The sequence below is a fragment of the Hippocampus bargibanti genome, linkage group LG08 (assembly GCF_051943395.1).
Source record: "Hippocampus bargibanti isolate YZ-2025 linkage group LG08, ASM5194339v1, whole genome shotgun sequence".
In the NCBI taxonomy this organism is placed as follows: Eukaryota; Metazoa; Chordata; class Actinopteri; order Syngnathiformes; family Syngnathidae; genus Hippocampus; species Hippocampus bargibanti.
The window spans coordinates 834,773-849,880 of NC_142741.1; the positions used below are offsets into that span (position 1 = coordinate 834,773).

General features: G+C 41.5%; 1 protein-coding gene and 1 long non-coding RNA gene across 6 annotated transcripts in view; one reads left to right on the forward strand and one right to left on the reverse strand.

Moving 5' to 3' along the window:
• The window catches only part of osbpl6 (oxysterol binding protein-like 6), a 27,622-nt gene continuing 12,514 nt past the window's right edge, over positions 1–15,108 (forward strand). The window contains exons 1-11 of one of the 5 annotated variants that reach the window (XM_089003527.1): positions 1–802; positions 6,605–6,809; positions 9,032–9,154; positions 9,836–9,889; positions 10,649–10,762; positions 10,832–11,002; positions 11,616–11,754; positions 11,818–11,921; positions 12,100–12,192; positions 13,320–13,488; positions 14,522–14,652. In XM_089003527.1, the coding sequence (XP_088859653.1) occupies positions 6,663–6,809; positions 9,032–9,154; positions 9,836–9,889; positions 10,649–10,762; positions 10,832–11,002; positions 11,616–11,754; positions 11,818–11,921; positions 12,100–12,192; positions 13,320–13,488; positions 14,522–14,652 (1,245 nt within the window). In that variant the 5' untranslated portion in view covers positions 1–802; positions 6,605–6,662. Of the gene's footprint in view, positions 803–6,604; positions 6,810–9,031; positions 9,155–9,835; positions 9,890–10,648; positions 10,763–10,831; positions 11,003–11,615; positions 11,755–11,817; positions 11,922–12,099; positions 12,193–13,319; positions 13,489–14,521; positions 14,653–15,108 lie in introns of those variants that run through there. The other 4 variants (XM_089003528.1, XM_089003529.1, XM_089003530.1 and 1 more) reach the window with 4 other exon arrangements.
• LOC148894213 (uncharacterized) overlaps positions 6,752–15,108 on the reverse strand; it is a 14,086-nt gene continuing 5,729 nt past the window's right edge. The window contains exon 4 of the long non-coding RNA XR_016115902.1: positions 6,752–6,866. This is a non-coding gene — a long non-coding RNA (uncharacterized LOC148894213). The remainder of the gene's footprint in view (positions 6,867–15,108) is intronic.

A 15,108-nucleotide genomic window follows, 5' to 3' on the forward strand; every position in this document is an offset into this window, starting at 1 on the left:
AGGTACATTTCTCGGTTGCAATATAGGTTAGCATTAAAATAAAATTCGGGATTTAGTCAAATTATTTAAAAAATAAACACAATAATTTTTAGAAAGTTTCAATGCGAAGTGAAAAGACCCAGCCAGAAGAAGGAAGAGAATAACATCCGCTTTATTTTGAAGGCACATTTAAACGTTACCATAACAACCAGAAGGTGTTCCGGTCAGGTAGGACGTTCCTCTTGTCATGATTTTGTGTTTATTATGTTTTGATAATACCACATTTTTTATGCTGGTCGCTTATTATTTTGTGGTGTTTGCCCGTCACACATTAAAGGCCGTTCTAGGAAAATATCGTCTGACATTAAACCGGTCCGTTGTAGGTTGGGGACCGCCAGTCCTAAGTGTCGATTTTTGTGTTTAATTTCCATTGAGAGTTGTATTGAGCATTTTGACCAACGTCGTAACCTCGCTTTGGAGCAACGGGTGCCCCTAAAATTCCACTCCGTTGCTTTGTGCCCACTCCAAAGCGATCCTGCAGCAGGGAGGAGCTAGCAGAGTGCGGGTGAGCCGAGCCGAGCAGAGCAGAGCAGAGCATCGCAACTCGCATACGCCGAAAAGGGGCAAACGCAGCACTTTTCTCCCTCTACTTCCTCACTGTCTTCCGGCCTACGTCTAAAACATGCCCGCTGCGAGAAGGTAGACTTTTTTTTTCCTTCAAACGGCTTACGTCGGAGAAGTCAATCGTCGTTTATCAGCCAAGCACGGTCGTTTCCTGCGCCAAGAAGTGTAATGACATGGTCATGACACCATCGCGTCTGTGGTAAGGCAATAAATAAGCTGTTCTCTTCCTTTGAACGACCACTTAAGCTCCATAACCGATAGACTGCAACAAAATGAAAAGTGTGTGGCGTTGTGTTTACCAGAGAGACCCGAGCATCTTTGTTGTTGTTGTTGTATTTGCATCCTGAGTGATTGGCGGGATAATGATCATCATCTAGCAGACTTTCCTAGCATCTGAAAAGTGTGTCATGTTGTGTTATTGAATAGCTTTACTTTGATCGTTTGTTGCTTCGCATTTTTCTTTTTTTTTCGCCAGCCCTTCAAATAAGGATGCGGTCGAGAGGCAATTTAGCATCCAGACGGAAGCTTTGGTGATGTCACCGAGTCACTTTTTCTAAAAAAAATCAAAGCCAAGCACCTTTTAATGTGATTGTTGAAGCATTATTGATAAAGCTCAACTTGTATTTTTATTATTCCATCTGTGCATTTTATTTTTGAAAGGGGGGTTGGTTGGCATATTGCCCATCTTGTAAAAGTTATCCAACTTCTGTCACTTGATGGGATTGCTCAACATTATTTGCCATTTTTTTTTGATTTGCGGGCCAAGATCAGCGAGTGACTTTGCGGTTGTTTAAAATAGCATCAAATAACATAAATTAATGTTTGTCAATGTTTTTTTTTGTAAATTTTACTCAAATTGCAGGACCAGGAAAGAATATTGAGTTTTAGGACTACATAAACAGTCAATGCAGCATAAGAAACCTTAGATTCTGTTCTTTCATCAGAAAAAAAAGAGTTAATTCCTAAATTGTATGGGTCTGGAGTTATATGAGCTTGAAATTAGGGCGGCTGTAAAAATACAATCCATCCATATTGGTTTATCTAGCGCTTTAACAACAGCTTAAGCTGTAACAAAGCGCTAACATGGAAAAAAAGGCAAATGCTGCCCTCTCATGGAAGAGAAAAACATTGCCAGAGGTCTGACCAGCGCTTTATCAGCCCCTCCCTCCCAGCAAAAAAAAAAACTAAAACATGAACAAATTCGGGAATGGCGCGCTCCACATCATATTTTCAATTCTCAGATAAATTCGGGAATGGCAGTTTAAAACTGTCAATGCTCACGGTTTATTCAACTTTTGTTTGTTATCGTAATAAGGGGTTTGGTTACAAGAAAATAATAAGAATATAATTTTTATTTATTACAACACAATACATATTGTTTCATATACAAATGAGAATGAAAAAATGTAATAGAGATTTTCGCAAGCATCACTGAAGGTGATTTGTTTGCTTTTTGTGGACCACATAAAATGATCTGGCGGGCCAGATTTGGCCCGCCGGGCCTTGTGTTTGCCACCTTCTCTTTTTTTTTATTACACGTGAGAATTTAAAATCGAAGTGGAGATTTTCGCAACCGTCACAGAAGGTGACAGAATGTTTGATTTGTTTTTGTGGACCACGTAAAAGGATCTGGTGGGCCAGCTCTGGCCCCCGGGCCTTGCGTTGGACACCGGTGCAGTAAATGGAAGCTCTTTGTGTGACTTTCTTTTGTTTCGTGCAAGTTGAATTTTTTGGGGCCCTCCTGAAAAACCTTTTAAATTGAAGCTGTCCTCATGCTTTCTTTTGTAAGCATCCGCTTGTCGGCTATAAACGACGTGGCGACAAAATGACCTTTTATTTGCCATATTGATGACTGAATCACACCTTTTGTTTTGTGGAAAAGTGCTCTTGATGAATTATCTTTCCACACACATGCTTCTTATTCATGAATTGAAAACAATAACTAGACTGTTTTTAGAACACAGCCATGACTCATCTTTTGCTACAATTTGGCATATTTACTGCCTACTAAGACATGTCGGCAAACAGATTTAAAACATATTCCTGATATCTGTCACGTGACACCTATGAACTGGCTACTCTTTTGTGCATCGTAGCCAGTAAAAGTCGTGAATTGGTGCGGTGTAAGTTGTAATAGGGACGGTGAGTTTACGTAACAGTCCTTAAAGGACAAGCGACATTTTTTTAGTGTCCTAACTGACATCAGAAAAAGGTTTGATAGCATCTAAAATAGCCAAAACACGCAGGCTGATATTTTTACTCAAATGCAAAACATCAATAAAAATGACTGTCCCAAAACTGCCACAAAAATGACCTTGGAACTGGGGAAATTCAGAAAGTCCCGCCCTCTTGTTTGTGATGTCACGCCTTCACAAACTGCCTTGCTCCAGAATCAAAACAATGGCTTCAGAGAGTTCAGAGATTTCTTGTTCCTCATCCAGTTATGAATATGATTCAAATAGTTCTGAAGAGGAAAGCATCAATGTTTGCAATCGATTCAAGAAGTCCTTCCGTATCAAAAACCGGTGAAGATCTGGACTCCGATGGAGCAACCCAGAAAATGCACAAGATGGCGCAAAAGCTGCGTTTCATCCAGTATATGAAGCCGCTTCTAAGAGCCGTAAAGCCGCCCGTGATTGGTTAAAATCCGTGGTAGAAAACAGAGTGGTGGGTTTTACCCACACACACACACACAAAGGAGACCTCCACAGTTTGAACATCAGAGATGTTCAGACGAGAGAGAAAGCTCCCGACAGCGCTACAGAGTAAAACATGACGCGGTGGAAAGTGGATGTTTGTCCGATCGGTTTGCTGCCCTAATATGGCGATTGCTCTCTTTCAGCAGGTGAGCTCACAGTTAGCATGCAGTGTGACTAAATGAGGAAACATGCATCAAACTCATTGGAAGTGATTTGACAAATTATGGACGCAACTTGTGTCGGTTGTCCTTTAAATTACTACCATTTGCTGGCAGTGTTATACACCCGCTTTAAAGTTTTACCCCCCCACACCCCAAAAGGAAGTTCTGAATCCAAAAATGTTTGTTAGCATGTGCAATACCCGCTTTGTTGAATAAGCACAACCGTAAAGGACATGAAGGGCCTTTTATGCTGATGCCAGCATTTCGAGGATTGTATGTACGCTCTTATACAACAGCTAACTGAAAAATGGTCACGGGGGGAAATAAGGCTGTGGGGGTTTGACTCCTTTCCAACCGCCATGACACATCCCCCCCCCCATCATGCAAAAGAAAAATGCTAATATTCAACGTGTTATTGTTGCACTCGAACTTTCTTGTTACTGATCCAGTTATGAATATGATTCAAAAAGTTCTGAAGAGGAAAGCATACATGTTGGCAATCGATCAAATAATTTATTCCGTGCCATTTTGAGGCAATGGGGGGGGGGGTAGCACTAAAAAAGAGGCAGAAAATGGCGACAAAGCTCCATGTAAGAAATTAATCAACCCGTTTCCACAGGCTGATTAATTCCTTACACGGAGCTTTGTCGCCCTCTTCTGCCTCTTTTTGGTGCAACACGAAGTTTTCAGACCAAACAAGTACAGCAAAATGCATTGACGTGATGGAAGGACTGCTACAATGTGTCCTTTTTTTTCGGTCAGGGGCGTTCCTTCAGTGACGTCACGTATAGACAACTCAAAAACAAGACTTTTGGAATATTCAGCGTGAGTCTTAAAAGGTCAAATATTGCTATATGGGGTGGAATCTTTGTAAAATACCCTCAGTAGAAGTCATTTGAAGCCATTTTACAAATTATGGACACAACTTGTCCGGAGGCGTCGGTTGTCCTTTAAAGTGCGTATGGAGGGATTTGAATACAGGCAAAACATGGTCTCCTTTCTTCAAAGAGCCAAATTAGCCTTGAAAGTCAAGCCTTGGCCAATGAAAAATTCCTCGTCATCGAGGTGCCGCGCACTAGCGTCATGGACGCACGTGGTGACGCCTGCGCTCGCAGCGACTCATAATCACGGTGACTGGATTTAGAAGATTAAGCTCAAGGGCTCAAGTGTCCTGCAATGGCGACCGTCTTCATAGCCAGCGCAATTCCAAGAGACAGTCAAGGACTCTCATTATGTGGCTTTCAAAATATGTTCAGAACTGAAGTGTGATCATTTCACACTGAATAACTCATAAACACAATTCAATTTTACAGGGGGCAGCATTTGCCTTTTGTACAGCCGCCCTCATTTCAAGCTCAGATAACTCCAGAACCATATAACTTAGGAATTAACTATTTGGTTTCCGATAAAAGAAGACAGTCTAAGGTTTATTACGCTGAATTGAACGTTTATGTAGTCCCAAAAATTCAATATTTTGGGGGTCCTACAATTTGAGTGAAAATGACAAAAACCCTGGCACTGGAGTGGACACATTTTTTTTCACATCGTCTGGCAGTGAATGAGTTAAACGGACTTGGCCTCATCTTGGTTGGCTTAAAGGACAACCGACACTCTGGTCAAGTTGCGTCCATAATTTGTAAAATCATTTCAAATGACTCCTACTGAGCGCATTTGACAAAGATTCCACCGAAAAAAAGATATATTTGACCTTTTAAGACTCGCGCTGAGTATTCAGGAAGTCTTGTTTTCAAGTTGGTGACGATGCCCTAAGTGACGTCACTGAAGGAACGCCCCTGACCGAGAAAGCGACACACAATGCATTGTGGGTACTTTTTTTTTGTCTGAAAACACAGTGTTGATGGCGAAATTAGAAAGAAAACGACATAAATAACGCAATGGTGAATCGTGCGCCATCTTGTGCATTTTCTAGGCGCTACATTTCAGTCCAGACGGCTCGAATTGATACGGAAGGACTTCTTGAATCGATTGCAAACATTTATGCTTTCCTCTTCAGAACTATTTGAATCATATTCATAACTGGATGAGGAACAAGAAAGTATATTTTCCCAATCTGAACTCTTTGAAGCCATATTTTTGATTCTGGAGCAAGGCAGTGTGTGATCAATAGTGACGTCACGAACAAGGGGGCGGGACTTTCTCAATCTGCCCAGTTTTCGAGCTCATTTTGTGGCAGTTTTGGGACACTTTTAAGTCATTTTTAAAATGTTGTTTTGCATTTGACTAAAAACATCAGCCTGCGTGTTTTGGCTATTTTAGATGCTATAAAACGTTTTTCTGGTGTCAGTTAGGAAACAAAAAAATGCTGTCGGTTGTCCTTTAAGACAGGAGAAATTGACGATGCAAAGGCACTTGAATAATGCATTCTGGTGTATGAGCGTAAGGCACGCTTGAGTGCTTAATGCTGAGGTGTGCCGAGTTGCTCGTTGGACTAGAGTAGGGTTACCCCCTCCCCCTCCCAAGAGCTAGACAGAAACCGAGGGGACTTTAGTAGACAGTACTGATTCGTTAGTTGCCAAACTGGGCTGTGATAACTTGTTTTTAGCTAAATGAGATTTGCTGTTCACCATTCTGAATGGTGTATTTTCAAACTTTTCCTTTATATAAGGTGCACCCGACTATAAGGCGCATCCCCATTGAATGGTGTATTTTCATTTTTTTTCCATATATAAAGGCCACCTGGTCATCTTTTGAAGAAAACGAAGGCTTTTGGGTGCGCCTTATACACCGGAAAATATGGTATTTTTTTCCCCCCAGACGTTAGCAGCAACCAAATAAATAGACAGAATTATGGTACAACACTGATTTTTTTTGTGTGTGCATCTATTTAAACAGAATTAGGATCGTTTCAGCTGATCTGATTAACTGGGGCGATTGACATAAATTGATCATCTGATTGTGTCTGTGGTGGTCGGAGTGATCTGAGTGATAAGCTTTGATTTTGTGCCAAGCACATTAGCACAGAGAACATCCGTGCCATCCGTTTGCTCGTAATAGCGACGGGGGAGGGTGCGCTAAAATTTGGGTTTAGCGGGATACGGAGGTGGCTACAAAACATACACTGTTTTTTTTTTAAATACAGGACAGTAATGGTATCCACTTCCTGTCAATTTTGTGTTCCAGATGACGACCGATCAGCCAGTCACCAGCTAACAAGCAAAAAGCCGACCGCCTTCTACCAATGTCTCATTCCCAACACTCGCAACGAGGCGCCCACGGCCGCGCCATGAGCTCCGAGGAGAGGAGCTCCGCGACGGTCAACAAGACCTCCACGCCGGTGCACAAGAGCGCATCGTCCTCTTCGTCGTCGCAGCGCGACAGCCGGCAGGTAGCGTTGCAAGACCTTTTGAGCTTGCATTAGCATCGCAGGGGGAGGCCACGGACACTAAAAATAAAACGGAATGAATTCCTCATGACGCGGGATTATTTAGGGAGCGGTTCTTAACCTTTTTCCTTGTTCGCACCCCTTTCAATTCAACAACCTGTTCACTCCGATGCAGTTTTCATTCGTCTGGTACAATAGGTGAGTTTCGGCGTAGTTTAGGTGACTTTGGTCAAGGTCCAACTCACAGTCATGTTCAGTCGTCAGTCGACCTAAAGTATATTTTTTGGAAAGCGGGTTTGGAGGTAAAGCAGAGTAAAGTCAGGTAAGATAACGCTAGACAGCAAAGTCTGAGTCAAAATTCAAGACCAAAACCCGTAGCTGACTTTGGTCAAGGTCCATCTCGCAGTCATGTCAAGTCTTCAGTCGACCTAAAGTATATTTTTGAAAGCCAAGTTAAGAAAAGTCACACAAGCTAACGATACACAGCAAGGCCAGAGTCAAGATTCAAGACCAAAATCTTTAGCTGACTTTGGTTAAGGTCCATCTCGCAGTCATGTCAAGTCTTCAGTCGACCTCAAGTATGTTTTTGAAAGTGGAGTTCAAGTCTAAAATCGACCTAAAAAAGTATGTTTTTGGAAAACGGTTTGGATGCCGAGTTAAGAAGAGAAATGTCACGCAAGCTAATGCTAGACAACAAAGCCTGAGTCAAGATTCAAGACCAAAATCTTTAGCTGACTTTGGTTAAGGTCCAACTCACAGTCATGTCAAGTCTTCAGTCGACCTAAAGTATATTTTTGAAAGCCAAGTTAAGAAAAGTCACGCAAGCTAACGCTACACAGGAAAGCCCGAGTCAAGATTCAAGAGCAAAACCTTTCCACCAGACATGCTGTGGTGGATGGCGTCCAACCACAAAGGCAGTCATTTTAGCTCTCTTTTAGGCCTCTTTTTTTCCGATTCCATGACAAGTCACTGCCGTCTTTTGTATTCCTTCACGCACAAAGGCCGCCTTATCCTCCCGAAACGACACCAACGGTCATAATTTCAATGAAAGGAATGCATGTCAAGCATCGAAAGACGTTTTTCTCTTTGTGTATGATCGCAGCAGATGTGCGCTAGTCAAAGTCATCAGAGGAGATACGCCGCATTGATATTTATGGTGCTGATTTAGCCCAACGTGTCCAGGAGGAGCGCTTGTCCTTGTTCAGCCAGTGTCGTCGTAATCGTTTGATTCATCGCCGACGTAGAAAGAAAAAAAAAAAAAAAAGAGCCCGATTGTGAATGGAAAGACCGATTTGCGCCATTACGTCGGGGGCGGCAGAGGCCTGCTGGTCAGCGAGCTATTTTAAATCGAGACTCTCTCACACTCGTTTGCGGCGAGATCAATAAATGTGAGCAGAGGGCGCAGGGAATCAAATTGGCCTCATTCGTTCGTTTATGCTCTCAGGGTCAAAGACATGAAAAAAAGCAAAGAAGTGACGTCTAACGGTCGCATTTTACGCACCATATATGACTTAACTGCTTCACTGCCAGACCATGTGCAAAAAGGTGTCCACTCCACTGCCAGGGTTTTTGTCATTTTCACTCACATTGCAAGACCCACAGAATATTGAGTTTTAGGACTACGTAAACATTCAATTCAGCGTAACAAATCTTGAACATTTTTCTTTCTATTTCTAATTCTTGTTATCTATCTAGCTATTAGCTAACTATTAGCTAGCGAGCTAGCTTTCTGTCTATTTGAGTTACTTCCGAGTTGAGTGAACGCTGGCGCATGTGGCTGACGCCGCTCACCCACAGAAAAACTGATCCCGTGACTTCAAAGTGACCTTGAGAGTTTTGAAAGGCGCTTAGAAATGAAATGTATTATTATTATGATTATTATTCGACTAAGATAACGAGCAGCTCCTTGAGTGACGGGGGATTCCACCAGCCCTGGTGTGACCTTGCATTCTCTTCGCTCCAAAGACGAGACATTCACAGACTCAAAGGCTGGAAGAGGCGCAGTCAGGAGGAAGCTAATGGAGGGGAAATACTCAGAGCACATGAGCGATGCGATGGAGGAGGTCGAAACATTACGCAATAGAGAGTCCGACGAAGGGTTTCCTCCATGGAGCGTCATCCTGTTTTGTCAAACGCATCCATCTCTCTCACGTCTCTTCTCCATTTACGCAAGAATGAGCAGATCGGTCAGCTCTGACGACGCAATCGTTTTGTTGCCCTTTCAGGAGACAGACAGCTGGGAAATCATCGAGGGGCTAAAAATCGGTCAGAGCAACGTCCACAGGCCGGATAAACACGAAGGCTTTATGCTGAAGAAGCGGAAATGGCCGCTGAAAGGCTGGCATAAGGTGAGACACCCCATCATTGCCCCGCATTGGCAGATTTTTGGGCTGTTTACGCTAGCAGCTCGTTGACGTCTGCAGTCGGAATAAAATGGCTTCTTCACAAACGGTTGCTCTTTGTTGTTGAGTATTTTTCATGTTGAGTCTTTTACGTCTGTGTAAGCTCTCAGTCGTACAGGAGTGGTCCATCGATGAAAAGGTTTCTTCGTCATCTGTACAAATTTGAAGGTGTCGTCAGCAAACTAAAATCTGTTGCTGGTAGTTTCAGCCCTATATCTATCCCTACCGTCCAGACGTGGCGGTAAAAGGGGAGTAAACATTTTCATAAAACAGTAAAACCCTTCACTAAATCACCATGGTGGGGTGAGGTTCAATTTGGATCGTTTCTACAACCGACTTCTTAGGCAACGTAGGTTTAGTTATGCTGATGAGGTGATACCAGAATGAGTTAAATTTATTGCAGCTACAAATGCGGGATTTCTCACTCGGGATTCACATTAAGAATGAATGTGAAGCGAAAGGTCCGACACCTTCTTGGAAGTACAGATGACGGCTGAAGAAACCTTTTCATCGATGGACCATTCCTGTACGACTAAGAGCTTACACAGACGGATTCACATTAAGGTTTATTTATTTAGGTACTTTTAATTTGATGAACCAACACAGGGTTGTTATTTTCCTCTGCAGCGATTTTTTGTCTTGGACAATGGCCTCCTGAAGTATTCCAAGTCACCTATTGATGTAAGTAACCCTGACTCAAACCCCCTTTAAAGGACAACCGACACCATTTTTTTGGTTCCTAACTGACATCAGAAAAACTTTTGATAACATCTAAAACAACCAAAACACGCAAGCTGATATTTTTAGTCAAATGCAAAATACCAATAAAAATAAATATTCAAGTGTATCCCAAAACTGCCACAAAATGAGCTCGGAACTCGGCAGATTCTGGAAGTCCCGCCCCCTTGTTCGTGACGTCACTATTGGTAGCACACTGCTTTGCTCCAGAATCAAAACAATGTCTTCAGAGAGTTCAGATTGGGAAAATATACTTTCTTGTGACTCATCCAGTTATGAATATCATTCCAATAGTTCTGAAGAGGAAAGCATACATGTTTGCAATCGATTACAGAAGTCCTTCCGTCTCATTTTGAGGTATCTGGACTCCAATGTAGCGCACAGAAAATGCACAAGATGGCGCCCAACCTCTGTTGGAAATGGGCTGATTTATCTGCTGCGAATTTGTGTCAACCAGTATCAAATAGTAGTCTTGGGGCAACACACAACCATTCACCATCGCGTTATTTATGTAGTTTTCTTTCTAATTTCGAGATCAACACGGACTTACTGAATATTGAGCGTGAGTCTTAAAAGGTAAAATATCGCTATATGCGCTTGAATCTTTGTCAAATGCGCTCAGTAGAAGTCATTTGGAAGTGATTTGACAAATTATGGACGCAACTTGTCCGGAAGTGTCGGTTGTCCTTTAACGTGTCTCAGATCCAGAAAGGCAAACTGCACGGCAGCATCGACGTCGGCCTCTCCGTGATGTCCATCAAAAAGAAGGCTCGTCGTATTGACCTGGACACCGAGGAACATATCTACCACCTCAAGGTAACGCCACGAATGTTGTCATTTCACCAAACGCAGAACCGAGATCATCAAACGAATGAACTTTGCTAGGTGAAATCCCAAGACGTCTTTGATGCCTGGGTGTCCAAACTGCGACATCACCGTCTTTACAGACAAAACGAGATCGTCCGATCTCCTCGGGACGCCTCCATGCGGATGTTCCCTTCGTCGGCCGTTGCGGACTCGCCGCAAGCCGCGTCCACCGTCGGACACGACGCCAAGGTATTCCGCCACCGTGATGGCAAAATCACGCACAAGCCATCTGTACATGATGCAAAAAGCTATCAACCCAGCTAAAGAGAACACAATTGATGAGGAACAAGGTAAAATGACGGCAGAGAAAGCACCTACAAGGGATCATTCCTCAAGATGTTGAAAGAAGAAGGCTACGTTCCTCATCAAGTGAGTAATGCTGATGAAAGCCATCAACGACCATCACAAAGGTCAATAAAACCACTTTATTATACTGTACAGTTTATTTCTTTCATTATAATGCCATAGCACATTTATTATACACAAATTAAGGTATATTTTGTGTAGTTTTAACGCTAAGAAAATGAGACATTTGTGTTTTATGGGGACCTGGGAACGGATTATCCTCATTTTAATGGTTTCCTATGGGAAATTATTTTTTGGGATACACACTTTTTGCCTTACACACTCTGTCCGGGAACCAATTAATTTCGGAAGTCAAGGTATCACTGTATTTGATGGTATCTCTCTGCAATTTGAAACGTCACTTAGTCACACATTTTCATTGATTCCTTGTCTTTACGTCTTCATATTTGTGCGTCAATAGTTGACTTCTGACACCAAATCTCGTATCTTTTGAAAGCAGGCCAAAGCCAGCGTGTTGCCGTGGCAACCACCAGTCCCCGCCTGCACCAGCCCGCCCGCCGTCTCTTACAGCAACGGTCAGAGCAAAGTGGCTGCCTGGCTACAAGAATCCGAAGAGATGGACAAATGCGCACGGGGTGCGTTGGGTTGTTTGTGTCAAAGCGATTCATCTCCATCGTTAATCAGAAACATCATTTCAGATCTTGCGCGATGCCAGTCCGGCCTGACTGAGCTCAGCGGACTCTTACACAATCTGGAGATTCTTCAGAGAACGCAGTCGGCACCCAACTTTGCAGATATGCAGGTTGATCATGCAACGCAAATGCACACGCGCTTATTAGCCTCACTCATCCCATTTTTGCCACGAAATTTTGTTTGCTGCTCATTTTTTTTTTTTTTTTTGGGGGGGGAGGGGATCATTTGTAGCTTGACTTGTCGTTGACTCACTTTTGACGTGCTGTGATCCATCGTTTGCCATCTAGAGCGCTTGTGTAGAATTGTCAAAGAAAGAAAAGCGCGTGAACAGAAGATGGAGGACAAAAAGTATCGGCAAAGATGCTAAATTCCAGCTTCAGGTACCTTTTTTTCTGTTTGTTGTGTGTCACCATTCGAACGAGAGAGAGACAGAGAGAGAGAGAGAGACATGAGAGAGAGAGAGACATGACTCAGCAGAACAATCACGATGGCTCCAATTGGAAAAATAAAGAAAGAATCAAACAAAACTCCATAAAAAAATATAACTAACTAAATAAGAAAATAAATAAATAAACAAGTACATAAAGAAGTGAAACAACAAATAGATAAATAATTTACAAGCTAAATAAATAAATGAGGCAGATGAATAAATAAAAAGTGGACAGATCGCTAGATATATCGCTAGGTTTCTATCTAGCTAGCTAGATAGAAATTGATAGATAGATAGATAGATAGATAGATAGATAGATAGATAGATAGATAGATAGATAGATAGATAGATAGATAGATAGATAGATAGATAGATAGATAGATAGATAGATAGATAGATGGATAGATAGATAAATTGATGGATAGATAGATAGCTACATAGCTAGCTAGCTAAATTGATAGATAGCGAGCTAGAGATGGAGAGATAGCGAGCTACACAGAGCGATATCGAGCTCGATAGAGTTAGCGAGCTAGATAGCGAGCTAGATAGAGATACAGCGAGCTCGATAGCGAGCTAGATAGAGAGATAGTGAGCTAGATAGATAGCGAGCTAGATAGATATCAAGCTCAATAGATAGCGAGCTAGATAGATAGCGAGCTAGATAGATAGCAAGCTCGATTGATAGCGAGCTAGATAGCTAGACAGACAAAAAAAAAAAAAAATCTAGACTTCTGTCTATCTAGTTTAAAACTCTGCATTAGCCGTGTTCTTTTTTTGCTCTCATTTTGCTGAAAATGTGTGCTTCCTTGAAATAAATAACGTGGCTTTCATCCATTTTCTCCCCACCTTCTCAAGACACGTTACTGTATCAAAAAGAGTAGATAAGAGAGTTTTGAGGAGGGCCTGCTTGATCTGCAAGCGTCTCGAGGCGCAACGTGCATTTGGCTTTTAGGCACTAACGAGACAGACCGACAAGAGAATAATAATCCATTTAATTTCCAAGCACCTTTCAAAACTCTCAAGGTCACTTTACATTGGCAGTTGTGGGTTGATTGGCCCCGCATCGCCTCTCTTTAGGTCCCGCTTTCATCCAGCATGTCAGCCGTCCGCCTCCACTCATCCAATCCCAACCTCTGTGCCGAGATGGCAGACTTACAAGCTCCCGCCTCCCGCCTGATGGACAGCGTGGAGCGTACAAGTGACTACATTAAACTACAGGAGGAATTTTGCACCATTGCCCAAAAAGGTACCAAAAAAGCCAAGCGGAGCATATGCGGGTTCGCTCATCGACAAAAAAAATACAACTGGACAGCGATGCATGTCACGCGTGCAGCTGCGGTTGACGAGCTCGGAGGCATTGGCTGCGTTACGTCATCGAGTCACGGACGGACAGCATCCCTCTCTTTCATCATCGAGGCAATTTTATCTTCATCTCATGGCGTCCATGTGCTACTCGGTCACTCTTTTGAAATTCTGCGCCAAACAACACGCCGTCGTCGTTTCTAACCTCATATCAGATTTCGCTCTTGCACTTACGTAAGAAGGCCGCATTGCATTTACGCATCCAGCCAAAGCCGCACATGTCATCTAAATTAAATAAATCAATCAATAAATACATGGTTTTGGGTGGATGGATGAATAAATAAATGAATGAATAGCTAAATGAATAAATAGCTAAATAAATAAATAAATAAATAAATAAATGGGTGGATGACTAAATAAATAAATAGTGGTGAAATAGATAAATAAACACATAAAGAAATGACCAAAAAAAAAAGACTAAATAAATAAATAAATGCACAGTGCTGAAATAGATAAATAATCAAACACATAAATAAACTAACAAATTAATAACCAAATAAATAATAATAAAACAAATACATAGATGAATAATTGAATGAATACATAAATAAATAAACAAATACATAAATAGCTAAAGAAATGAATAAATAGATACATAAATAAACTAACACAAAGAAATGAACAAATAAGTGAATAAATAAATACATAATAAATAAATAGAAAAATAAAAAAAGAAATTGATGAATGATTAATAAATAGTTAAATAAATAAATGGGTAAATAAATAATGCTTAAATGGATAAATGAATGAATGCACAATGTTGAAATAGATACATATATAAACAAACATTAATAAATGAACAAACAAACAAATGAATGAATAAATAACCAAATAAATAAGTGAATGGATAACTGCATGAATAAATGAATAAATAGCTAAATAGCTAAATAAATATCTGTGGTTGTTTGTCTCCACAGTCCACACTGTGCTCATGTCGGCCTTCAACACAGTCGCCATGGAGAAAGAAAAGCTCAAGCAGATCCTATCCGACAAGGACCAATCCAACCAATCGGCACAGATCAACTCCCTCAGGAAGTCTCTATCGCAGGTAATGACCCCCCGTCCGACATCCTTTCTCCTTATTATTATTATTATAAATATCATATTATATTTAATTATAATATTATAAATATTGTCCACGACATTCAACGAGGCGCACTCACAAAGCATCAAGTAAGATGACTTGACTTCCAATTATATTTATTACTTTCTAGAATTGCGCTACTCCCATCACAATGGCAAAATGCTTCTTCATAGTTACAAAATAATCATAATAATAAATGTCATTTATCAGCGCCTTTCAAAACTCTTCTATTTATAAGGCGCACCCCCAATGAATGGTGTGTTTTCAAAAGTTTTCCATATATAAGACGCATTAGCTGTCTAACTGGCTAGCGAGCTAACTAGCTATTAGTCATCTATTTGCTAGCTAGCTAACTTGATCTATTTGAGTTATTCCCGGTTGAACGGGTTCACAGTTGCTGGCTACCTAGCTAGCTATTAG